The sequence below is a fragment of the Podarcis muralis genome, chromosome 5 (assembly GCF_964188315.1).
Source record: "Podarcis muralis chromosome 5, rPodMur119.hap1.1, whole genome shotgun sequence".
NCBI classification, from domain to species: Eukaryota; Metazoa; Chordata; class Lepidosauria; order Squamata; family Lacertidae; genus Podarcis; species Podarcis muralis.
In genome coordinates this window covers 99,009,652-99,035,117 of record NC_135659.1, presented here as the reverse complement: position 1 = coordinate 99,035,117, position 25,466 = coordinate 99,009,652, and the positions used below count along the sequence as shown (strand labels likewise).

General features: G+C 45.7%; 2 protein-coding genes across 7 annotated transcripts in view; one reads left to right on the top strand and one right to left on the bottom strand.

Annotated features, from left to right (window-relative positions):
- The window catches only part of POFUT1 (protein O-fucosyltransferase 1), a 15,923-nt gene extending 8,534 nt beyond the window's left edge, over positions 1-7,389 (bottom strand). Inside the window, exons 1-4 of one of the 3 annotated variants that reach the window (XM_028735606.2) lie at positions 7,052-7,389; positions 4,443-4,560; positions 1,816-1,998; positions 881-993 (exon numbers count right to left, since the gene is read on the bottom strand). In XM_028735606.2, the coding sequence (XP_028591439.2) occupies positions 881-993; positions 1,816-1,998; positions 4,443-4,560; positions 7,052-7,389 (752 nt within the window). Of the gene's footprint in view, positions 1-880; positions 994-1,815; positions 1,999-4,442; positions 4,565-4,917; positions 5,065-7,051 lie in introns of those variants that run through there. The other 2 variants (XM_028735603.2, XM_028735605.2) reach the window with 2 other exon arrangements.
- PLAGL2 (PLAG1 like zinc finger 2) lies at positions 6,971-25,466 on the top strand. 4 transcript variants are annotated; one of them, XM_077929460.1, is made up of 4 exons: positions 6,971-7,069; positions 16,393-16,493; positions 16,910-17,275; positions 17,901-25,466. In XM_077929460.1, exons 3-4 carry the CDS (start codon positions 17,025-17,027, stop codon positions 19,102-19,104), a joined length of 1,455 nt encoding a protein of 484 aa, XP_077785586.1. In that variant the 5' UTR covers positions 6,971-7,069; positions 16,393-16,493; positions 16,910-17,024; the 3' UTR covers positions 19,105-25,466. The 4 variants fall into 4 exon arrangements, with proteins under 4 accessions (XP_077785586.1, XP_028591434.2, XP_028591432.2 ...); XM_028735601.2 differs by lacking the exon at positions 6,971-7,069 and adding an exon at positions 7,517-7,649; XM_028735599.2 differs by lacking the exon at positions 6,971-7,069 and adding an exon at positions 7,520-7,655.

The following is a 25,466-nucleotide window of genomic DNA, read 5'->3' as shown; positions in this document are numbered from 1 at the left end:
CCCCCGCTGGCCTTCAGAAGAGGTCCAGGAGCTCTTCTGAAGGCCGGCAGTGGGCGAAAGTCTTTGCTCCCCCCCGCCTGCCTTCAAAAGCGGTCGGGATAGCGGAGAAACGCGCTGCGCTTCTCCACTGTCCCAGGAAGGCAGGCGGGGGGGAGCAAAGACTTTTGCCCCCCGCCGGCCTTCAGAAGAGGTCCAGGACCTCTTCTGAAGGCCGGCGGTGGGCGAAAGTCTTTGCTCCCGACCGCCAGCATTTTAAAAGAGGTCCCCGGAGATTTACCTATGGGCTTTCTTCTTGCGAAGCAAGCCCATAGGGAAATTCGTCTTGCGGAACGACTCAAAAACGGAAAACTCTTTCGTCTTGCGAGTTTTTCGTTTTGCGAGGCGTTCGTCTTGCGAGGCACCACTGTATAGCTACTGTTTATGCTGCTTGCTTGGACATGAAAGGGAGAAGACATGTTTTTCCTTTTGTCCTGATGTACGCTGAACAAACTGCCTGTAAATATGCTTAACACAGCCTCTCCTTGCCACTTCTGTTGTGCGTTTACTCTGCTGAGTTGCGTGCCCAGCTTCTGAAGCTCTGGGTCGCAGATTCATGCTGCACCAAGGACTGGAGCTTGACCGGCACGTTGGCCAGTGGGCTGGAGCCAGCTGAGTGCTTGCCAATTGCCCCTGATTCCTTAGCAGCATCCCAACAGTTATATGTCTGATGTTAGCCGCCCTGAGCCAGGTTTCGGCTGGGGAGGGCGGGATACAAATAAAAGATGATGATGATGATGATGATTTCCAAGAACCCTTTACAAGCCAGAGCAGCAATGGAGGAGTGTGCCCAGTGCCTAACCATGCCCTTTGCCCAATGCCACCCCCAAGCGACACTTGCTACCTTCGAATCCAGTGGTCCTTGTAAGAGGCACTGAAGGAGAGGCCTCCAAACAGCTCCGACCTATCGAAATCCACAGCAAACTGATCCCAAAAGGGGCCAAAGGGGTTTCCATCCTGCAAAAGCAAAGGCAGCTGCTCGTTCACTGCGGCAGACGAAAGGTGAGGCAGGCCAGAGAAACAGGCAGCTTTGCAGTTGCTACAGGAGCCGCAAGCTCCTAGCTGACACAACCCATATTCCATAGTCCCGCCCCCACTGAAACCTGTGTGTAAGTTTCTCAGCTTTCCAAGTATAGAGAGGATGAAAGGAAGTTAAATACAAACACACTGAAATGATCCACAGAACATTATCTAGAACAAGCTTCCTCAAACTCGGCCCTCCAGATATTTTTGGCCTACAACTCCCATGGTCCCTAGCTAGCTGTTGCATAATACTGTTTTATAATTTATGATAATTTAGAATTTAAATGTATTTTCATGCAATGTTTGATACTTCCAGCTGATGAAGGTGAATATATCGAAACAGGGCCCTGTCCTGGGTTCTTATCCATAATTTCTGATCCATAATTGACTTCTGCTCAATGATTGAAACTAAGATCTTCACGTCAAATCTGACTATGGACTAACACGAACTCTTATCTCTAATACTGTAACGAATTATTATGTTATACATATCCTTATGAGTTTGAATTTGTAATCTCTGAGTTCGTAATCTCTATTTGAGTTTGTAATCCTTGTCAGAATACATACTTTTGAATGGATTAGTTTTTGTTACAATTGACTATTGATTCGCGAGTAGGGACCACTCCCACTATTGAAACTTATATTGGCCAGAGTTCTTGGTGTGCTTTTTTCTTGATTTAGAAGAACGGCAGCAGCGGAGCTTTTACTACAGCCCAGGGTTACAGAAGGCACCTCAGGGATGAGAAGGACTCCTACCTTCATAGGGCAAGTCCTTTTGTCAGCACTCCTCTGAGCTGCCGCTTCAAAGCAGTATGCCACTCGCTTGCCAGGAGGCCAGTGGATGGGTGCCAACTTTTCCATAAATTCTTCCAAAGTGATGACCCGGTGGTACTCCAGGAGAGGCGCCAGCTTGAAGTATTCTTTGTAGGGAACGTGCTGCTGCAATGCAAAGAAAACAGAGTTTAGGAGCCTGCCCACACACATCTTTGTTCCAGCAATAGTGAATCCACAACCGTCTGAAGGAAAAGCGAGCAGCATAACTTAAAGGGCTGAAGGATTTCCAAAGCCTAGTCTACCCTGGTCTGTCAGATCTGCAGGTTTGATATACTATTGACTCCTTCACTATGCATGAAAGTCCGGCTTGAAGCAGAGCCCAGGAGAGCTTTCAAGACCTGCAGTTGGCTAATTAAAGACTAGAAGGGGACCAGAGCTTAATGGTTAATATATATATATATATATATATGCTTTCGTAGATTTTCACGGGTACAGGAATGCAGGTTTTGGTGTCCTCGGGTATCTTCCCGTGTAAAAGTTGGGGTGTCTAGGCGACGTTTCGACGAGGTCTCACTCGTCATCTTCAGGCTGGTGCTTTAGGCTTCTTGTTACTGGAACAGAGCAGGATCTCAGTGTTTGAGTTCCTATAAATACTGTTGAGGAGGTGTGGCCTCCAATGTTCTGGGCAGAGAGGAAGTTCCCAGGCTAGTGTGCCTTTTCTTCTTTTGTTCCTTAATTGCTTGAGGGATATCTTGAGTGATTTCTTGAGTGATATCCTGAGTACCACTTAGGTGGGTCATTAGGTGTGGATTAGTTGCTAAAGCCTTTGTGTCTTGACCTCTTGAACTTTGTGAAGAGTTTTTCTGAGAAGATGGGTGTACTACATTTAGTTGTGCTCTGGCTTGGCTTCGTGTATAGGGGCGAGCTGTGGTTTTGTGGCCTGTGCCAGCCAGATCTGTGTAGGGATTGCAGGGGGGTGCAGCATCCGGAGGTGCCACCATGGTTTGGCTACTGGATGGTGTCTGTAATTTATCTGTGGAGAGGGTCTGGGTTTGGGTCTGGTGTGGTTGATTGGTGATGGCGTTCTGTGTGCCTCTGGATCTGGTGTCAGTTTTTGTGGGGAGGGCTAATTTCCAGATGTCTGGCAAGCGGGATGTGTCGTCACGCTTGTTCATGTTGTGAGGGTGTTTCTCTATCTCGATGGCTTCCATGATTATTCTCTTGTGGTGATGTTCCATGTTAGAGAGCAATTTGGAATCTGCAAAATTAATTTCGTGTCCTGTTTCTTTCATGTGTTGGAAGAGAGAGGAAGTTTCTTCTTCTTTTTTGACGGCATTCTTGTGTTCTGCGATACGTGCATTTATTCGTCTGTTTGTTTGTCCAATGTACGTGGCTGGGCAGACTTTGCAGGGTATTTCATAGACCCCTTGGTTTTCCAACTGGATTTTATCCTTGGGGTTTCTGAGGATATTGGCTATTTTTTGGTTGGCGCAAAAGGCTGTTTTGATATTGTGTTTATGGAGGATTTTGCTAATTTTATCTGTAGTGCCCTTGATATAAGGACACTACAGATAAAATTAGCAAAATCCCAAACCCAGACCCTCTCCACAGATAAATTACAGACACCATCCAGTAGCCAAACCATGGTGGCACCTCCGGATGCTGCACCCCCCTGCAATCCCTACACAGATCTGGCTGGCACAGGCCACAAAACCACAGCTCGCCCCTATACACGAAGCCAAGCCAGAGCACAACTAAATGTAGTACACCCATCTTCTCAGAAAAACTCTTCACAAAGTTCAAGAGGTCAAGACACAAAGGCTTTAGCAACTAATCCACACCTAATGACCCACCTAAGTGGTACTCAGGATATCACTCAAGAAATCACTCAAGATATCCCTCAAGCAATTAAGGAACAAAAGAAGAAAAGGCACACTAGCCTGGGAACTTCCTCTCTGCCCAGAACATTGGAGGCCACACCTCCTCAACAGTATTTATAGGAACTCAAACACTGAGATCCTGCTCTGTTCCAGTAACAAGAAGCCGAAAGCACCAGCCTGAAGATGACGAGTGAGACCTCGTCGAAACGTCGCCTAGACACCCCAACTTTTACACGGGAAGATACCCGAGGACACCAAAACCTGCATATATATATATATATATATATATATATATATATATATATATATGTATTTTGCTTGTACAAAGTATTCAAAATGTAGATAGCACCCAACACCAGCAGAATTAACTCATCTGTTCCAAGGACCTATTCACTGCGCCTGCTTATGAAGAGAAGAAGAGTTTGGATTTGATATCCCGCCTTTCACTCCCCTTCAGGAGTCTCAAAGCGGCTAACAATCTCCTTTCCCTTCCTCCCCCACAACAAACACTCTGTGAGGTGAGTGGGGCTGAGAGACTTCAGAGAAGTGTGACTGGCCCAAGGTCACCCAGCAGCTGCATGTGGAGGAGCGGAGACGCGAACCCGGTTACCCAGATTACGTGACTACCGCTCTTAACCACTACACCACAATGTGTGGCTTTGGGAAAATACTTAGCATTCCAAAAGCACAGAACCCAAATAGACCTCAGAAGTTCTCAGAACTACTTACATTTGTGTAGGGAGGCCTGTGATACCGGTACTCAATCCAGGGGGGCACAGCTAAGGTCCGATTCACCATTTTAGCAAACGCCAAAGAACCCAGAAAATGGTCTGCTTGGTTCCCAAATCTCCCTTGAAATAGAACATAAAGACCTGTTTCTTAGTCACCAGAGCAACAAGCCTAGGGCAACTTCATACTGAAGAACTACATGGCTGCCAAAATCAAAATGCTGCAGATCTTCCTTCATTATGTTGAATTATTCACAAAGCTTAAGCATAAGGCAAGTCGCATAAATGTTAGGACTCTGGAACTATTCCCAACCCACAGAATCTTGCAGAAGTCCTCTCCCCCCATAAAAAAGCCCTAGTAATCAACGGCAACCAATAATTACTTCCAAATAACAAGAAAGGAAACTTTTACAAAAGAAATTTATTGCACAAAGGACTAACAGAAGAAAGTATACTTGGATAGCAAGACTTCTGACCTCTGTGGATTTATTTGGAAAGCTGTCAGAAAGTGGTATCAAGGAAGGTGGCAATGAGATGTCTGATAACCTGGAGGCAAATTATACCCATAGCGAATAATCAAGTGGCTATTTACAAAGCTGAAATAAAAATCACAGTTGCAGTCACTTTAATTGAAAGCTTGCCCAGGGGGCATACAATAGTTTAGCAGTCTTTAAATCACTCTCTCTCTCTCTCTCTCTTTCTCTCTCTCTCTCTCTCTCTCTCACACACACACACACTTTAAGTCCATTGTATTATTTTCTTGACTTTTAACATTTATCTTCCACTGCAGAGAAGAGGAACCATTACATAGGAGTCCAACACACCGCAGGTTGAACAAGAACCACAAGCAGGTCACTCCCTAACCTATAATGCAATAGTAGCATGCAGCAACCTAACAATAACCTACAGGGCAGCAGCCCCACCAGGAACATGCTGGTGAAGCAGCACCCAGCAGGATGGAACTCTCTGCTCACCAAATGATGAGCAGAAGGTTCAAGCCTGCTGGCAGCACAGGTCTGCTTTGCCCTGTGGAAAACACACTTGTGCAGCAGCACCCAGCAGGAATGAACTTGTCCCTCTGAGCCATCATCTGACGGACAGGGGGAAACAGCCTTGTAAAAGGCCATAACTCGACTGCAGAGCACCTGTTTTGCATGCACAAGGCCCCAGGTTTGATCCCCAATATTATCATTAATATGAATTAATTTTAGATGCCACCCTTCATCCAAGGACCACAGGGCAGTTTACAGTATTAAAAACACAAAAAATACATAATATAATAAACTAAACCATAACAGCCTTCCACACATACAATTTAAAAGGCCATAGAGGCCTGGGAAGGACTCTTGGTTTGCAATCCAAGGAAGCTGCATCCCAAGTTACAAAAAAGCAAAGCAGAAGAAACGACATGTTGGTTATTGGTTTGGGGTTTTTTTACACAAAGGTAAAAGGAATAGAGGAGAAATAATAATAATAATAATAATAATAATAATAATAATAATAATAATAATAATTTATTATTTATACCCTGCCCATCTGGCTAAATTACTAAATACAGTAATGCATCAAACATTAAAAGCTTCCCTAAACAGGGCTGCCTTCAGATGTCTTCTAAAAGTCTGGTAGTTGTTGTTCTCTTTGACATCTGGTGGGAGGGCGTTCCATAGGGCAGGTGCCACTACCGAGAAGGCCCTCTGCCTGGTTCCCTGTAACTTGGCTTCTCGCAGTGAGGGAACCGCCAGAAGGCCCTCGGAGCTGGACCTCAGTGTCGGGGCAGAACGATGGGGGTGGAGACGCTCCTTCAGGTATACTGGGCCGAAGCCGTTTAGGGCTTTAAAGGTCAGCACCAACACTTTGAATTGTGCTCGGAAACGTATTGGGAGCCAATGTAGGTCTTTCAAGACCAGTGTTATGTGGACTCGGTGGCCGCCCCCAGTCACCAGTCCAGCTGCCGCATTCTGGATTAGTTGTAGTTTCCAGGTCACATTCAAAGGTAGCCCCACATAGAGCGCATTGCAGTAGTCAAGATGTGAATCTGAGGCCTCCAGGTATGACTGGACTTCACTGCCGATTATTTTTACTGATTTACTGATTTTCATTGCCAAATTAATTCAATTCAATTCAGTTTTCCAAAACCGGTTTCCCACTCTCTGCATGAGATGTGCCCCTATTGCTGTGCTTTGTTCTCAGTTAAACTCTAGTTAACACCCTCCAGAATTTGATAAAATGATTATCCATTAGCTGCCCCTTTACATCCCTGCATGCAGCAAAACAAACAAACAAACCCCCAAGTGAACCTTAACGTATATTCTCAGTGACAGCAAGTGTGGTTAATACTCCATCTCCACTTTAAATATTTGCTTGATTTTGAGTAAGTTCTGAAAAAAACAGGTACGGCTGGACTTCCACTCCCAGCAGCTAGCGCGGTCCGCCGAGAGGCATGACGGGAGTTGTAGTCCAACGGCACCGGGAAGGCCCCTCAGAGCCCCCGGCCTGCAGAGCCACGGCCTGCGAGAGGAAGGAGGAAAGGGGGGGGGAGAGGATACGGTGAGGACCCGAGTGGCGCCCTGGGAGGGGAAGAATGGAGGCGCCCCCCCGCCGCCGCCTCACCCATGCAGGGGCAGTAGAGTAAGTATCCTGACGGGTCCCAGGCGCCTTCGCCTCCGCTGCCCAGGTGGAACAGGACGAGCAGCACCTGCAGGCCCGCGACGCCGGCCGGCTCCTTCCCGGGAACAGCCATGCCTCCCTCCGTCTCTTCCTCCGGCTTGGAAGAAGCGGCTTCGGCTCGTAGAGTTTAGCGGGAGAGAAGCTGCCTCGCTAGGCCAGGCTAGGCCGCGCCCGTCTCCATGGCGACCGGCCCCTTTTCCCGGCAGGCCCCGCGGCGGCGCTCGTGAGGGCAGAGCGGCCGGGCCGAGGCGGCTTCCGGTCTGGGCCGGATGTGGCGCCATGGAGGCCTTGAGGGGCGCGAGCGAGCCCGCGAGAGGAAAATAAAGGCGAACGAACCGCCGCCGCCTCAGTCCCCTCAGCCGCCGCCGCCGCCGCCTCCTTCTCCTCACGGAGCGGTTCCTCTTCCCCGCAGCCTCCGGTCATGGGGCCTCCGCCGCCCGCTCAGTTACCACAACAAGAGCTGGGCCCGCCTTCGTCGTCGTCTTCTTCCTCGCCTTTTCCTCCAGCCGGGACGAGCCAGCGGAGGGGACCGACTCGCGGGGTGGGGGTGAGCGAGCGGCCTTGGGGGGTTGTGTATTAGTGGCGGGGGACGGGACACGGTTTCTCGAAAGTACGCATGCGCGGGGGTGGCGTGGGGGGGGGGTTAATGGAGTTCGGGGCGCCAGCATAAGAAACCCCCCCCTCCAATGTTAGGGACACCCTCCCTCTCCTCAGATAGGCCATAATATTCCAGTAGCGCCGTGCGCGCGTTTACAGAGCCACAACAACAACAACAAAGGTCAGTTCCCTGCCCCGAGGAGCTTCCAGACCTAAGGTGGGAAACGGGCGGGCAGGAAGAGCAGGTGCAGCTCTGCTTCGTTGCAGGTGGAAGCGGGGACGGGACTGGAGGAAGGAGCCCTGGGGCTGAAGAACGGCAGAGTGGTGGGGGGGGGGGGTCGTAGCTAGGAAGACACCAGCCTCTGTGCCTTTTGGAGGGAAGGGTCAGCGGTGTCGCTGCGGGTACTTGGCATGCAGGAGGCTCCAGGATCAACCTCTGGCGTGAAAAGGATCTGGTGGGAGGTCTTGGGAAAGACCTTTTCTGCCCCTAAGCTGCTGCTGCCAATCAGAGCAGACCATTTGAGACAGTAATCATGGCTTGGAATGGGGCTGACTCCCATTTTCCGTTGCCAAGAGAGAAAATACACAGAGAACTCCATAGTTTCTCTCCCCTTAAAATAAACGTGAAAAACTTGGAGCTTCCCGTAGTAGAGGAGTGCATGGGATTTTAGCGCTGTGAACTCTGCTTGCCCTGTTCTCCCCCTTCAATCCTCACTTCTTCCATAAAACTAGGTTAAGCACTTTCTGCACCTGTTTATTCAAAGAGGGTTAACTGAGTCTTGGATGCAGTAGAAGCAATGTACCTCAGCCACACAAACAGCATTTTAGCCGCTCAGGTCTTACTTGAGCCCTTGGCTATGTGCAGAAGGCTTTCCGTTGGTTCTGCATGCTCACTGTCCAGAGTGCTGATGGGCAGTTTCTTTTCTGCCTGGAGAGGGAAGGGCATGAGAGGAGAAAAGTGCTGGAGCCCTGGCTTTGTGCCCACCTTCCCTGAGAAGGTCACATGGCCTTGTCCTGATTTGACCTACTTGGATGGAAACACTTGGCCCCAGCAGAATGGCAGCCTGCCCTGTTGGCTTGCCAAATTCCCAGGCAGATGTGCAAGTACAACAATCACATTAAAAATAAATCTTGGCATCCCTCCGGCAGGTGACGCGAGTAGGGAACGTCACTTGAACAAGGATCAAACAGTAAGCTTTATGAATTAAGTGAAATGGCAGGGATGAGGCTATAGTCAGAAGGTTGGGGCTTCTAAGCTGTTTCGTTTCAGTGGCCCTCCTTTTGAAGCTGGTTGGGGGGGGCGTAATTTTAGTATGAGAAAGCAACTGAGAGGTGCCAGGGCATGTACAATGAAGAACTCTGACTCAACCATCTTCTGAAAATGATGTGATGTTTACATAGGACCATCACTGTTGTGGTGCTTTACAGTGTACGGTAGCCCAATCTTTCCCAAAAGGCATTTGAAATTTAACAATGTAAATGACAAAACAGAAACAAGGGCATTCTTCAGTTTCCCAGATGTAAAATGTAACCAATAATTACGTATCTAGTAGGCCAAGATGAGGACATTAAGGTGCTGTGACTTTTTTGTTCTTAACATACTTCAGAAATCTCAGAGCTGCTGTAGAAAGTGTTCATGTGGTCTTACCAGCTGAGCAGTTATCAGGTATTTCCCCCCACCTCCTTGGCTTCCATTGCTATGGGGCTGGTGCTCCCAGATCACTCGTCTCATCCCAAAAGACATTTTCCCAATAGCAATTGAAAAAGTGGCGTCTGTAGGGACTTCCGGTTCAGCGCGATTCCGACGCAGGCGGGGATTTCTTCACTGCGGAGAATCCCGAACTTTCTGGAGGAAAATAGGGGTGCCACAGGGCGCAGTGGCCCCCTGAAAAGTGTCTGGTGGGCGTCCAGACACATTGGATCCCGCGCAGCCGAACGTGGCCTTCCTGGCCGTCAGGTAACTCCAGCTTGCTGGAGCGAAGAGTACGGCGGGGGGGAGAAACAGGCTGAGGGAAGCCATAACTGCCTCCGGAAAAGTGAAGCCCCGAGCTTGCAGGAGAAACGCTGGATTCTCCGGGAAAATAGATTCGAGTCTAAACAAGAGTGGGGACTATTTGAGAAAAGTACTTAAGGAAAGACTTGAAAAGAAGGAAGTTAATTAAGAGCTCAACTCTTTATCGGGAGTCATTAAGGACGCAGGAAACTAAACAAGGCGGAGTAACGTATGTGGGACGCTGGCGGTGAATGGTCTACTCCCTCTCCATTAGGTTTGCCGTTTGCTGCTGCTTGCTGCTGTTTACAGCGGGGAGTTAAACTAATTGGCAAAGGAGAAAGGTGGAGGGGAGCAAAGCGACAATATTGAGTTATCCTTTTTGAGTTTCCCAAACCTTCGTTGGATGGTAGAGAGGAGCTCAACTGCATTTCAGTTTGGACTGTGGAAGTTCCGCGTCAGGAGATCTCATTAAGCCAACGCCCGGTCTCCATTACGGAGAGCATTATTTAGCCGCAGTTGATGTGTTTTGGAGGAAGAAGAAGAAGGTGTTTTGGAGGAAGAAAAAGAAATTATTTGGTATTTGGCTCTGTTTTTTCTGTTAATGACTTTTGAGCCTTCGTTCCTTCCTATCTTGGAAGGGATTGGGGAAACTTTGGAAACGTTGGAAAACTTTCCCTAATTAAAATTTAGAAACTAATTGGATATTAAGTTTGTCACGTGCCGGGGACGGACCCCTGGTGGAAAGGGGTGAAACTACAGTTTGTTTGTTTTTTCTTTTTGCCTCTTTCTCTTTTGCTTCCTCTTGCTATTGTGACATTTTTAGACTGATTTGAGAATTTCGGAAATCCTGGGGATCTAGCCCGAGAGTGGGCAAGAAGACCAAGAGAATGCTGATTGCATAGACAAATTCACAAGGAATAGCCCAACTGGGGCAAGAAGAATTAAGAATCATCTATTGGGTCAAATAGGATATTGGAACATTACAACCAAATAATTGACTATTGTATAGATTAAGACTGCTGGGGGGCTCTCGGGATTTTTGGTAAAAATTTTAGGATCCACCGAGGTTGGGGCTCTGTGATGTTTGAAGATTATAATTTAATTTAGAAAAGTGTCCAGAGAAGAATTATAACTCAATCACCCAATTCTAGCTTTCTGTTAACCCCTCCTTTTCTCTTTTTGATTTAGTGGAGGAAAGGGGGATTTCGTACAGGCTACCAATATATTATTATTATTCTATTGAGTTGGGGAAACAAGATATTGTAGTCTAAAATGTCCCATGTGCCAAAAAAAGGGGGGAATGGGGGGACTCCGGCAGAGAGAAAGGGGTCAAAGCAAGAATCGGATTTTAGATCGGAGATATTAAGGATGTTCGCAGATATCAGACAAAGTGAAAAGAATTTGGAAACAAAGATAGAGCAGGTTGAGTTAAAGATCGGGAATGTGGATAAGAAAATAGATGAGACAGTAAACGAACTGAAGGGACAAATTAAAGAAGTATCCAAAAGAACCCATGTGTTAGAGGAAGGAATGAAAAGGACGAAACTGGATTTGAAAGATTTGAAGCGAGAAGAGGACAAAATTAGGGCAGGTTTATTGGAAACTAATAGGGTTCAGGAAGAATTGTGGGATGCCATCTCCATGAACGAACTCCGGCAACGGGAAGTTAACTTAAGGTTAAGGGGGATAGTAGAGAATCAAGGAGAAAACATTAGGCAAAAGGTGGTGGACGAATTAGCACAATGGCTGGAGCTTCAAGTAGAGGAAGTGGCAAATACTGTACAGAATGTTTTCAGAATGAAAGTGAGGACAACTAAACCAAAGAAATATCCAGCGGATTGTCTTATAACATTTAAGGATAGGGATATGAGAAATTTGGTACTTCAAAAAAATAGAGAAAAAAGATTATCTATTGATGGAAGTTATATAATTATATTCAAAGACATTCCAGTCAGATTATTAAAACGGAGAGACCCTTACAAAAGACAGGCACAGATTCTTAAAAAGAATAATATAGAGTTCAGATGGGAGTTCCCGGAAGGGATATCTTTCACTTACAAAAATAAAAGACACAGACTGACCAGCACGGAAGAAATAGGTAAATTTCAAAGGAAATATAAAGAACTATTGACAGAGGGGGAGGAGGAAATTAAAGGTGCAACGGGGGGAGTGGAAGTAAAAGGACAACAGGCTGGGAGACAGTGGAGAAAAGTTGGAGAAGAATTGGATGAGGAAGAGGAAGAAGAGGAGGAGGAGGATAGGGAGGAAGAAGAGGGAAGACTATAAATCAAATAATTAAAAACTGGAAAGAGATATTTTATTAACAAGAAGCAAAATGACACTAAAACTATGGAGTTGGAATATTAACGGACTGAACGATAAAAAAAAACGGAATAAGGTGGAACAGTTTCTAAAGAGGAAAAAGTTAGACGTAATCTGCTTGCAGGAGACACACGTGGCAAGGAGGCATAGGAAGATCTTGATAAACAAAAGACTGGGGAATGAATTTATTTCCTCAGATAAGGATAAGAAAAGGGGGGTGATTATGTATATAAAAAGTAATTTAGAAACTCAACAAATGTTTAAAGATGAAGAAGGGAGAATTTTGGGGGTTCAGATAAATTGGCAAGGTGAAAAAATAATAATTGTTGGGATTTACGCCCCCAATGGAAATAAAACTGAGTTCTATGAAAACTTGGAAGAGAGACTGTTGGAATATGCGGACCAAAAGATAATTTTGATGGGGGATATGAACGGGGTAGTTTCATTAGAAATGGATAGATTAAGGGAGGGTGGAGTAAAAGAAGGGAAACTACCTAAAACATTTTTCGAGTTGGTCAAGAGTTGCAATTTAATAGATATCTGGAGGTTAAGAAACCCACTGGGTAAACAATTTACATTTTATTCTGACCCGAACGAGTCGTTATCAAGAATTGATCAAATCTGGGTTTCAGGTGAACTGGTTCCAAGAACTCTCCAGGTGGAAATTGAACCAAAAGTAATTTCAGACCATAATCCGATTAGACTAGAAATTAAAGGTTTTGTAGAAAAAACATTTAGATGGAGATTAAATGATTATCTATTTGATGATCAAAAATTTACACAGGAAGCCCAGAAAAAGCTGAGTGAATACTTTATGGACAACTGCAATAAGGGGACGAGAATAAGTACAGTGTGGGATGCAGGGAAGGCGGTAATGAGAGGGTTTTGTATTCAACAAAACTCAATAAAAAAAAGAATAGGGAGAAAACTAAGAACGAAATTTTAAAACAAATTATGGAATACGAACAGAAACTAATTAAGAAACCAAACAACTTAAAAATTAGACAGAGTATAAAGGCCCTGCAAACACAATTTGCAATGATAATTAATAAGGAGATAGAATGGCACATTAAAAATCTAAAACAGAAGAGTTTTGAATTTGCAAATAAATCAGGAAAATGGCTTGCGTGGCAAATTAAGAAGAGGAAAGAACAAAGGATGATATATAAAATTAAAGTAAAAGAAGAAGAAATAATTAGCCCAAAAGGTATAAGAAAAGGATTTCTGGACTTTTATAGTCAACTATATAGAAACAAGGAAAAGAATAATCTGAGGAAAATAGAGAGGTATCTGAAGGAGAAAGAGGTACAAAAGATCTCGGTGGAAGCAAGGGGGAGCTTGAATGCTCCGATTGAGAGTGAAGAGATTAAGGTGGTGATAAACGATTTGAAGAATGGGAAAGCGCCGGGCCCAGATGGTTTCACAGCAAGGTATTATAAAGAGTTAAGACAAACGCTGATGCTTCCGTTAAAAGAAGTAATGAATAAGATATTAAAAGAGAAAGAGCTACCAGAGACCTGGAAGGAAGCATTTATAACCTTTATCCCAAAAGAGGAGGCAGACCCAACACAGGTGAAGAATTATAGACCGATTTCTTTACTGAATGTAGACTACAAAATTTTTACAGGGGTAATGGCTAGGAGATTAAAAAAGGTCTTACAGGAAATCATACATGAGGACCAAGCAGGCTTCCTTCCTGGCAGGCAGATGAGAGATAATATGAGAAAAATAATAAATATTCTAGAACTTCTGTCAGCTAGGAATGAGAAGCGAGCAATGCTAATGTTTGTGGATGCCGAAAAGGCATTTGACAACATAATATGGGACTTCATGTTGAAAAATTTGGAATATATGGAGATGGGGAATGACTTCCTCAATGGTATAAAGGCGATATATAAAGATCAAAGAGCAAAGTTGATAATAAATAATGTAATAACGGAGGAGATTAAAATATCAAAAGGCACAAGACAGGGCTGTCCCCTCTCACCTCTGTTGTTTATAATGGTCTTAGAAACTCTTTTGAACTCAATTAGGAATAATGAAAGAATAAAAGGAGTGAGAGTGGGTAGAAATGAATATAAGATCAAAGCCTTTGCCGATGATGTGGTAATAACGGTGGAAGATCCATTGAGTAATGCAGCGGAAGTGCTAAAAGAAATTGAAGCATTTGGCGAAGTGGCGGGTTTGGTTCTAAATAAGAAGAAAACTAAGATTTTAACCAAAAATATGGATCAAAGAATGATGGAGGTGTTACAACAGGATTTAGGAATAGAAATCGTTAAAAAGGTTAAATATTTGGGAGTGTGGCTAACATCAAAGAACATTGATCTGTTCCAGAATAATTATGTCCCGGTATGGAATAGAATTAAAAAAGATTTAGAAGGATGGAGTAGGTTAAAACTATCCTTCTGGGGCAGAATAGCAATGATTAAGATGTGCGTACTACCGCGGATGTTATTCTTATTTCAGATGATCCCAGTATTAAGAGGTGTTAAAAACTTTAAAGAATGGCAAAGAGCGATATCGAGATATATCTGGCAGGGCAAAAAACCGAGGATTAAACATAAGTTGTTAATAGACACAAAAGAAAGAGGGGGATTTGCCCTGCCAGATATGAAAATATACTACGAGGCATCATGTCTCTGTTGGATAAGAGATTGGGTGAAACTCAAAAATACGAAATTACTGGATCTAGAAGGATTTGATTTAGGATTCGGGTGGCACGCTTACTTATGGCAAGAGAAGAAGAAAGGGCATAAATCATTTGAAAATCATATATTTCGAAAATCGTTAATTGAGGTATGGGACAGATATAAGAATATATTGGAAAGGGGTGTACCACATTGGTTATCTCCATTAGAGGCTATAGGAGTAAAGAAAATTAATATGAGAAGTAATTGGATTACTTATGGAGAGTTGGTGATGAAGGAAGGGGAGAATTGGAAAGTAAAGCCATATGAACAGGTAAAAGAACACGTGTATGATTGGTTGCATTACCATCAGATATCGAATATGTTTAAAAAAGAGCTGAAGGAAAACGGATATAATGAAAGAGAGTCGAAGTTTCAAACAGAGGTGGTTAACAACGATTGTAAAATCATATCCAAGATGTATAAAATGTTACTAGAATGGCATACGATGGATGAGGAAGTGAAGGAGGTAATGATCCATTGGGCGAGAGACTTAGGATACAACATAGAATTGGAAGAGTGGTATAAGATATGGAATGAAAATTTGAGGTACACAGCATGTATTACACTGAAAGAAAATACCATGAAAATGGTATATAGATGGTACCTAACGCCGGTTAAACTGGCAAAGATGTATAAGATCTGTAATAAATGCTGGAGATGCAGAGAGAGAGAGGGTACGTTTATGCATATGTGGTGGGAATGCAAAATAGTGAAGGGGTTTTGGGAAAAAATATATAATGAATTAAAAAAAATGTTAAGGTATAGTTTTGTAAAGAGACCAGAGACCTTTTTACTAGGCATAACTAAAAAGGAGATAAACAGAAAGGACTTTAAGCTCTTTCAATACGCTATAACAGCAGCGAGGATGTTGATAGCTCAACGGTGGAAACAAGAACAAATACCGACTTTGGAAGACTGGAGAACAAAATTAACGGAATATTCGGAACTGGACAAACTAACTGGAAAAATTAGATTTCAAAAAGATCATAAGTTTTTGGAGGATTGGGGAAAATTTAGAGAGTATTTGAAAACTGTATGTGAGGAGAATACAACGCTAGTATGTTTCAAAGAGGCTTTGTGAAAAAAAATGAATATCACAAGAAGATAAATGAGGAATTAATAGATATTGAAGGGTGATAGAGAAATCAAGAAATGTGTAGCTAAGAAAACAATTATGGAAGACTTCAGACGAGTTGAGGGGAGTTCGACAAATTGAATATGTGATTTGAAAATGATGAATGGAAAACCTATGGAAAAATTTTATTTTTTTTCTTTCCCTTTTTTTTTTTTTTTCCCTTGTCTTTTTTTTTCTATATCAATAAAAATTATATGGCAAAAAAAAAAAGAAAAAGTGGCGTCTGTATTTAGAAGATCAACAAAGGAATGGGGTAGTGCAGGCAAGATACTTTTGAAAGGTCAGCCCCGACACTTCTGGAATTTGGATTGTAACGATGTAGTTTCCATCGCCCAAGTGGGAGTATTCCAGGCCTTATAGCAGAGTGGGAATTTACTGGTCCTGCTCCCCCCCCACACACACTCACTGCTTTGCCTGGATGGCTATGCCTCTTGCTGGCCTAGGTAGAGCATATAAAGAAGTGTGAGAGGGGGGTGCAGCAACTAGCCCAATGTACAAAGGTAAAAGTTACATGAGTTGCTCTCTCCACTTTTGCCTCCTGAAGGTTGCCCAGAAGGCAAGGCGTCCCTGAGACTGGAAAAGGTTCCCACCCCTGCCCTTACATCATGCAGCTCACCTGATTAAAGCAGTGTACTAGTTCAGTGGGTAAGTGTTGGGTAAGCTAAATGCCATCTCCTTTATCAGGCATTTGCAAAAGTAAAAGGAGTGTCATACATTGAATCCAAGATAAACTGTGTCAGAAATGAAACCTCAAGATGAGCTGGACTGTGTCCTGAGCCTTTTTTATTTTAATGCAGACAGATTTCCACTGTTGCTGCAATAATTATACACTCGCATTAGCATTTAAGATTGTGGTAATAATCTCTTCTTTAAACATTGAAACTGAAAACAAGTCACAAGTGCTCTTTAAAGGTTGACGTTGACATCTAGGAATCTAAATCTTCTCCTGTACTCAGAATAGGGCTGGTGCCTAAAAGTAGATTTAAAATTTGGAGTCTTGTCCCACCATCTCTGTGTACCTGTCCATTCACTTCCCTTAATCACGCAATTCATCATTCCAGGTAGCAACCTCTTCTTGCTGAAACTTTTGAAAATTGTCAGTGGGTGTGGCTATACCAGTGAGATGCCCATGGGCAGGACTTCTGCTTCATTTGGCCCTCCTCTGCTAGGCCTGCCATGACCGCATTCTTCACCAGCGTCCCCAACTGGATTCAAGATGCAAAGCAGGAGGAGGAGGAGACGGGCTGGAAACTAGTCCCCCGCCCCAAGGGCCGAGAAAGCGAGAGCCAAGGGAAATGCCAGCACGAACCATCAGGAGCCTCCTTCCCCAGTGTGGATAAGCTGAGAGCAAACCCAGAGCAGAGACCGTACGGCTGCCCTCAAGTGCACTGTGGCAAGGCCTTTGCTTCCAAGTACAAGCTCTACAGGTATGTAGGGAGGATGGGTTGGAGCAGGCATGTTCAAAGTCCGGCCCGGGGGCCTAATTTGGCTCGACGGTCAGTTTAATCCAGCCCCTGCTGCAGTTTATCACCTTGGGCAAACTGCAAAAAGAAGCTCAACAACTTCAACCCTAAAAGGTCAAAAACTTTGGTCGGCCCTCATGCATGTTCACTTCATCAAATCTAGCCCTTTCTGAAAAAAGTTTGGACACCCCTGGGTTAGAGGGTTGGGCTAGGACGGAACAGCCTCAGGTTCAAACTTGGCCATGGAACAGGTTTGTTTTAGAGCAGTGTTTCCCAAGCGTAGGAAAGATAACTTACACTATGCGGCCATAGATGAAAAGTTTGGGGCTGCTGGTGAAAGGCAACAAACCTCGCCACACAAGCCTCCATAGCATTCTCCCCCCAGGTCCCATTTATGATCTGAATGGTGTAAGATGTGCGGATGGGTGTGGCAAATGTCAAATTCTTTGCTCTCCTTCACTCCTATAACTCTTAAAACCGGGCAGAGGAGAATCTCCTTGCCCAAGCTACCCTGCCCAGCTTTTGTGGTGGGGGCGGGGGCGGGGACACAAGTAAGCTGCTTATAACCTGTGCTTCTTTCCCCCGCAAGGCACTTGGCCACCCATTCTGCCCAGAAGCCCCACCAATGCATGTACTGTGAGAAGATGTTCCACCGCAAGGACCACCTTCGCAACCACCTGCAGACACATGACCCCAACAAAGAAGCTCTCCACTGCCCAGAGTGCGGCAAGAACTACAACACCAAGCTCGGCTACCGGCGCCACCTGGCCATGCATGCTGCCGCCAGTGGTGATCTCAGCTGCAAAGTGTGCTTGCAGATGTTTGAGAGCACCCAAGTCCTGCTGGAGCACCTCAAGGCCCACTCCCGGAGGCCCTCGGGCAGCGTGAAGGAGAAGAAGCACCCGTGCGACCACTGCGACCGCCGCTTCTACACTCGCAAAGATGTGAGGAGGCACCTGGTCGTGCACACGGGCCGGAAGGACTTCCTGTGCCAGTACTGCGCCCAGCGATTTGGCCGCAAAGACCACCTGACCAGACACATGAAGAAGAGCCACTCCCAAGAACTGCTGAAGATCAAGACGGAGCCAGTGGACATGCTAGGCCTGCTCAGCTGCAGCTCAGCCGTTGCAGTGAAAGAGGAACTGAGCCCCGTCTTGTGCATGGCATCCCGGGATGTGATGAACAGTAAGAGCTTCCCTGGGATGCTGCCAATGGGCATGTATGGGGCACATGTCCCCACCATGCCCAGCTCAGGAATGCCCCATTCTTTAGTCCCCAACCCTCTGCCAATGGGAATGAGCTACCCCCTGGAGTCCTCCTCCCCACCACAACCTCCCCCAAAGTACCAGCTTGGATCTACCTCATACTTGCCTGACAAGCTCCCCAAAACAGAGGTGGACAGCTGTTTGGCAGAGCTCCCTGGAGGCCTGTCCCTGGTGCCTGGTGAGCCATCCTCGTCCTCTCCTCAGCCTATCACCCTGGAGGAGACTCTGCTCTCCAAGAGCCCCGCTCTGCTTTCTGAGGCTCTCTGTGCTGCTAACATGGACTTCTCCCATCTCCTGGGCTTCCTCCCCTTGAACCTCCCGTCATGCAACCCTCCCGTGTCCTCGGCGGGTCTGGTCATGGGCTACTCACAGGGAGAGACCCAGTCACTCCTCACCACTTTGCCACCGCAAGAGGCGCCAGGAGCTGCGACCTCCCTTGGCTTCGGAGCACTTCACTCGCTGCCCTCCATCTTCTCTCCTGGCTTGGGTGCAACCACCTTGCCACGTTTTCACCAAGCGTTCCAGTGAGGCAGCCGGGGAAAGAACGGGACTTCCCTTCGGCGTGTGGATTGGGTACGGCAAAGGTGCCCGGATTTGTTCTCCTTCCTACCTGGGAAGGCTTGAGGGGAGGAGTGCCTGCGTGGACTGGAACTGCCACGCGGACTTTGATGTGCGCCTCAGTCCCAGACAGTGTGTAGGTTGCAGCAAATAGAAATTCAGGTATTTCCCCAACCTTGTTTGTTTGGTAAATCAAGCATCACACTGACCTTCCTTGGGGCTTCCGTCCTCATTCCACTTTAGGAGGTGATTGAATCGGGGGTCTGCCTCACATTAGGGCACAACATTTCTTCTGCATTTCAGCGCCTCAGTCGAGGGTGGAAGAGCCTGTTGTCGCCCGCTGCCCTTCCCACAGCACCTCTGCTGGTTGCGCCCACACAGTGCTGAGTGCGTGCAGAGTCAACACTTCCTTTCTTCAGAGCCGCGTCATTAAGACTCATTCCAACCGAATCGTGTTTACGCACCCGTAAAAAGTCTTCCCACCCACCCATCACCCCCACCATTGCAAATCAGGAAGTGCCAGGAACACCGTCCTTGTTTCTGGCGCAGCTCGCACACTGTTTACACAATGGAATCGGGTCTCCCTGATTTCACTTCACTACTTCCATTTCTTCCCCTGTGGGGAAAGCAAAACTGACTATGGATTGCTTTTGCCAATTTAGCTGACTGCCCTGTAGGTCATGTTCCCTTAAATCTCAGCGTGGGTCAGAAGGGTCCTGCAGCCCAAACAGCCCGGCTTGTTTTTCTGTGTTTGTGAGCACTCTTTCCCAAAGCATACGCAGGGATGGAGGGGAGTGGACCACGGCCTCACCTGTTAATGGAAGCTCGTTGCTTGAGGGCTTCTCTCCACTTCTGTGGCTTACTTAAGTTCAGCACTGAGGTCTGCCACAATGCCTTGCAATTGACACTTGGTCCTTGGCTTTGAAGCACAAAGGAGCTTGCTGAGAGAAGCCAACGCTTCAGCCCAGCAGCAACAAGTCCTGAGAAGAAGCTTCCTTCTACCTCACCCCAGTGCTTGTTGGAGGAAGCCATTGGTCTGTGCTTTGCAGTAGCCACAGAACTCAATATTTCAGCCTCATAGGCATTGGAGTGGGCTTGCCCAAGCCGTTCCTTTGCCCAAAGGAATAGGGCCACAGTCTTGCTCTCCCAGTGGCTCAGCAAGACTTGTGCCACTTGCCTCTTGAAGGAAGTTTGGTAGCATTTGTGGCTGGCAACTTTGACCCAGCTGTGTTGTGTTCTCAATATGCCTTCGTACCCTTGTTCCTGCGCTATGGGTCTGCTTCCCAAAACTTCCTGTGCTCTTTTGTCTCCTTGGGACCTTGCATTCCTTTGTAAGACCCCCTGGGCTTTTCTGTCCCCCCCCCCTCTTGCACAGCCAGTTCCTAGCATTTCCCCTGTGTTCCAATAATGTGTTACCCAGTTAAAATGAGGGCTGCTTCGTAGTATTTTCTGCGATCTTGCACCCGTACAGTAAACCAAAGGGTGGGGACATGCAAAGAGTGCAGTGGCTCTCCGGGTTGCCGCCTGCTTCTTCTGCGACAGTTCAGGGTCCTTGCGTGCTTTGTCTTCCAAGGCAAGTTGATGAACTGGGCCCATTGGTGCTTCCCAGTTGCCCCTGGGTTTCTGCTTCTCCATCATGCATTTGCGTGCTGGGTTTGCTGCTTCCTTTCTCCCTCCTGCTTGGATTCCACTTCCTTTTTCCCTTGCCATTTCAGCAAGCTGCTTTCCTGGACTATTCTGTCTCTTATCACAGCAAATACCTCATGAAGTAGGTTCCCTTCTTCCCTGTCCTTATGAACTCGCACTTGGTAACCTCGTTTGGGGTCAGTCTGCCTGTGTGGCACTTCAGGGTATCTTCACGAGCCCCAGATGTTCACTTCTTCATACCTCAGATATATACATACATATATAAATCAATATATGGGGTGGAGTAGGGGTTAAGACAGTAGGATCTGTTTCTCTTGCCTGCCTGCGTATAAGCCTACCTCTGCCTTCATCCTAAGATGTAGTTAGTGGTCTCTCTGGAGCCCCTTCTGCTTCAGCAGATACATAGCAAGTTTGTTTTCTACTAGTTCCAGTTAGTTCCAGTTTGCTTTTAAGGTCTGGGTTTTTCTCCCATTGCCTTCCAGTGTTTAGATGCTTTCAGTGCAGGATTCCCCCTCCTGTCGCAAGGACAGGCTTTGTAGGCTTAGCTAGCCCTTCTCTAGCTGGAATTTTTCCATATCAGTTTAGTATTTTGCATTATACTTACCTCAACAACAGCATGTGAAAGTGAGTTCCACAAGCCATGCTTCTTGATCTGTTTTTAAGACGTTGCCTTTCTAATTTCAGCGAGTGCCTTGCGCTGGGTAAATAGGAGAGTGCCTGGGCTTCTCCTTATCATTCAGTATTTTTAAATACCTCAGTTGTGTTTCCTGTTCCTCTCTTTTTCCAGAAATTGCTGCACAGTCTCTTATGCAATCCTCACCACATCCCTACCTCGACACTTGTGATAAATCTCCACACTTCTGCCTTCTTCAGACTTTTGAACGTAACTGATCCACGATTTTCTCAGTTTGAGTTGCCTTTTTGTTGTGTGACTCTTCCAGTTTTTGGCAATTCTTGCCTTGTCTGTTGCCTGCTTTACTGCTTCCAGCCTTGAGTTTTGACAAAAGTCTGACTCGGGAGAATATTTCAGGCTCTAGCCCTTGTTCTTTTGAATATGTCTCCATGACTTGTGTTTCTTTGCTCTATTACCTAACAAAAATATAGGTAAGATCTCTGCCCCCCCCCAACCCTGCCTAGTAATTCAGAGCCATCTTGGACCCCAAGCTTAGTATTCGCATTTATACCAAAATATTTCTCTGCTAATAATTTGGGGTGGGGTAAGAACTTGAGTGAGAACCATCCACTGAAGCCATGTTCACATGTTACATATGTAAGATTTGCCATCATGTCCCCGTGTTCTTCAGCCAGGATGCATTTTGCAGGAGGAAAAAACACAGAGCAGCTCAAACTGGGGTGAGGAGGAGAAATGTTGCAGAATCTTCTGTCCCACTACCAGGGCATTCTCTCTGTGCAGAACTAAGTTTTCACTGAAGTTTTTTTTTGGGGGGGGGGTGGTACTTCTTCCACCCCTCTTAGCTTTACTCAGGAGTGAAATTGTCTGAATCCGAAGGTAGCCTAGTGTCACAACTAGGCAGTGGGAAGGAAGCAAGACTTAAGATAGGAATTAGCAGTTTCCTCCCCTTGGTGCCTAGCCCAGGGATAGTGCTACAGTAAAAGGAAAGGGTCCATCATTCTCACCGCTCATCAGTACACAGCTTTCAGGTTACCTTGAAAAGTTAGATGAGCTGATTATCTTACCTAGTAGTTGTTAATCCTTATCCCATTATTACACTTAATGACAACTAGTTCTACAAACTTATAGCCGGTGGAAATAAGGATATTTTCTTAGTGTTAAGCTACTGTAAGTGAATTTCATTGAAGCCCATATTATTTGGAAAGCTAAACAACTGGTCTGTATTCACCCTTTCCAACTGGCATGTGGTTTTTTTTTTAAAAAATACTTCAGTTTCCTTCATTTTGATCCTAAATGTGGCATATTTATAGGGGACTTAATTTCACACGACTTGTTTCATAGTGTGATGCCCATTGTGAAGTAGAATTGGGTCTTGGAGTTAAAGAGGTTTCATTCCTCCTCACAGAGAGAATTCAGCTTTAACCAAGACCATTCCTTCATCTCTCCCCTCCCCTATTTTCCTAGAGCTTACAGATGGTTCAGGTCATGATGAGGTGATCTTGCCACAGCCATGCTCTGTTAAATGCCGCTTGTATTCTTGTGTAGTCCAATCTGATACTTACCACCCTTTCATGAACCATTGAAGGCAAAAGGTTTTTCTTCCTTTATGGTGTGGCAGATGCCAGTTCATGCGGCACAAAGACTGGTAGGATCACCTGTTGAAGATTTCTACCATGTCAAAGGGGGGGATTGGCTAAAATGGCTGTAGTTTGTTGGTTCCTCTTGGCCATTTGATCACCCTTGGTGTACCTTTTTAGCCTCCCTCTTGAAGAAGCTGGTACTTAGACCCTTCTTAGCTTTAGTGATGCCAGTGTTACAGCACCTCAAAAATTTAGCTTTGTGGTTTCTTCCTGTACCAGTTAGCCACCTGTCTTATGCCGAATGCTACAACATCACAGCTCTCTGTGTTGGACTCTTTCCTATTGACCAAGCTGTTTATTTCCCTTTTAGTTAGCAATAAGCCCAATGGCTTTATTTTACCAGCACTGACCTCTTCTCTGTAAATAGTAAACTCATCAAGGGGCAGGGAGGGTTGTACCGTCCCTTCCTTTCACTGGCACATCTTAAAACTCATAACCCATTTTATTTTCTGACTGACATTTTATTTTCTAACACACTCTTCTGTCCCAGAGCGCTTTGCTCTCCCGTCCTTTTGTGTTCAGATGATGCCTTTGCAAGTTCTTTCGTTTCTTGCCTTGTTTTGTGGGATTGACTGTCCCCAAGAAGAATGTGTCCTTCACAGCAGTGGAATTAAATTTTAGAATACCACTATTTCTAGACTTGCCCATTAGAAAGGGCGAAAGCGAAAAGTTGTGCAGCCTCCTGGGATTAAAAGGAAGAGGGAAAGTTAACATCTTTCGGATTAGTGTTAGGTAGGAATCTTTGCTTAAATAGTTATGCCAGATAAAATGAATGACTGCAAGTGCAAGCTCTGTGCAAAGAGTTACACCTACAGTGTGTTGTCTACATGTGCACTGCATGCTCCCCTCTGCATTGGTGGTCCTAGCGGAAAGGTCCCCTAGACTGCCAGATCTTAACAAAAAATGGTATGCGAACAAAAAGTGGGAGTTTTGTGGCCGAGAGAGTGAGTACGTATGTTGTTGAACCCTCTGTGATTCTGGCTTGGTTTGTGTCTTTCTGCATTTTTTTGCAACAGCTGTTTCCTTGGGACATCTCAGAGTGCTTCCTCTCACCATCCACCCAAAGAAAGAAATGTTATGTGTCGTGTCAATGAACTAAGTATCTCTCCGCTGTTATCCATGGCTGTTTAAACTGACCCCCCCCCCCAAAAAAACTAGGTAGTCTGGAATGGCTGCCTTCGCCTTTCCAGTTTTAGTGTGTTCTCGACCTCTAGCGAGCATCTCGTTAAAACTCTGGGTTTTTGCTTAGTCTTAATAACTAAGAGCTGTGGTTTGTTTTGTTTGTTTTTAAAAATGAATGCTTTGTAATGTGTTTTAACCAAGGTTTTACCCTACCTGCTAAACAGGATGCTTTTGCCTTAGAGCAGGCTGTGGGGCTATACCCCCCGCCACACACACAGACACACACACACACACACACTTTGTGATCTGCCACCTCAAGGCGCCGGCCATCACTCCCATGTACCTGCTGCTGCTTTCGATGGTGGCCATGTTCTCATAATTTCATTGTACTTCTGTGTGCATATAAAGGATGGTAAGGGAACAGGGCAACTGCTGTCACCCATGAGAAAAAGGGGGTGATGGAGGCATTGCAGGAAGGAAACAAGACTTAGTGGCCTGCACCTCCCCAGAGAGGAACTGAAGCCTGTGGGTGCCTGCACTTGGCATGGCACGTGCCCCGGGTCAGACAGCCGAGCTCTGGTTGCTCCTGCAAAAGCCTTAATAGCATACACTGTGACTCCGGTGTGCTTTGTACTGGGCAGGGTGGGGGGCAGGGAACATGGGCAGAGGACAACATAATCTGCCTGCAGTGGGGCACGATTCTTGCTTTGGAATTTGAGATTTGGGACAGTATTCCTAGTCATTTTTCACGGGAAAGTTTCCTGTTCCTCTGAACAGCATAAGGAGAACTGATGGCTTGAACTCACAGGTGGCCCCTCTGCCTGAGAGTGTCTGTCCCGTGACTTGTGTTTTTGCTCTCCTGCTCAGGGCTGTGGTCTTAACAGCTGAACTTTCAAGGGCTCATTTGGAATTTCTCCGACCTTGCAAGAGGGAGCTGACCTCTTTGGCTCACCTGAGCCGTACCTGCCTCGTCTCCCAAGCCGGCCGGCCCGCCTGCCTGCCCTCCGCAAGAGCCACCAAGGCCCTCTAGGCCTGAAGCTGGGACTTCTCAAACAAATCTAGCACTTTTTCTAAATACAGCAAATAACCTCCTCTGATGAAAAGTATTGTAGGACTTCTTACAAGTCCAGGTTTTTAAAACTAAAGATTGAAGTGCCATTAGGAAGTGTACAGTTCATCATTGTTCAGTTAGCTTTTCTTTTGTCTTACAGAATTAAGTCCAAAATGAAAGAGGGTGTGTTTTGTTTTTTTAAAAATGAAAATGCTTATTAAAAATGTTTGAAGTATAA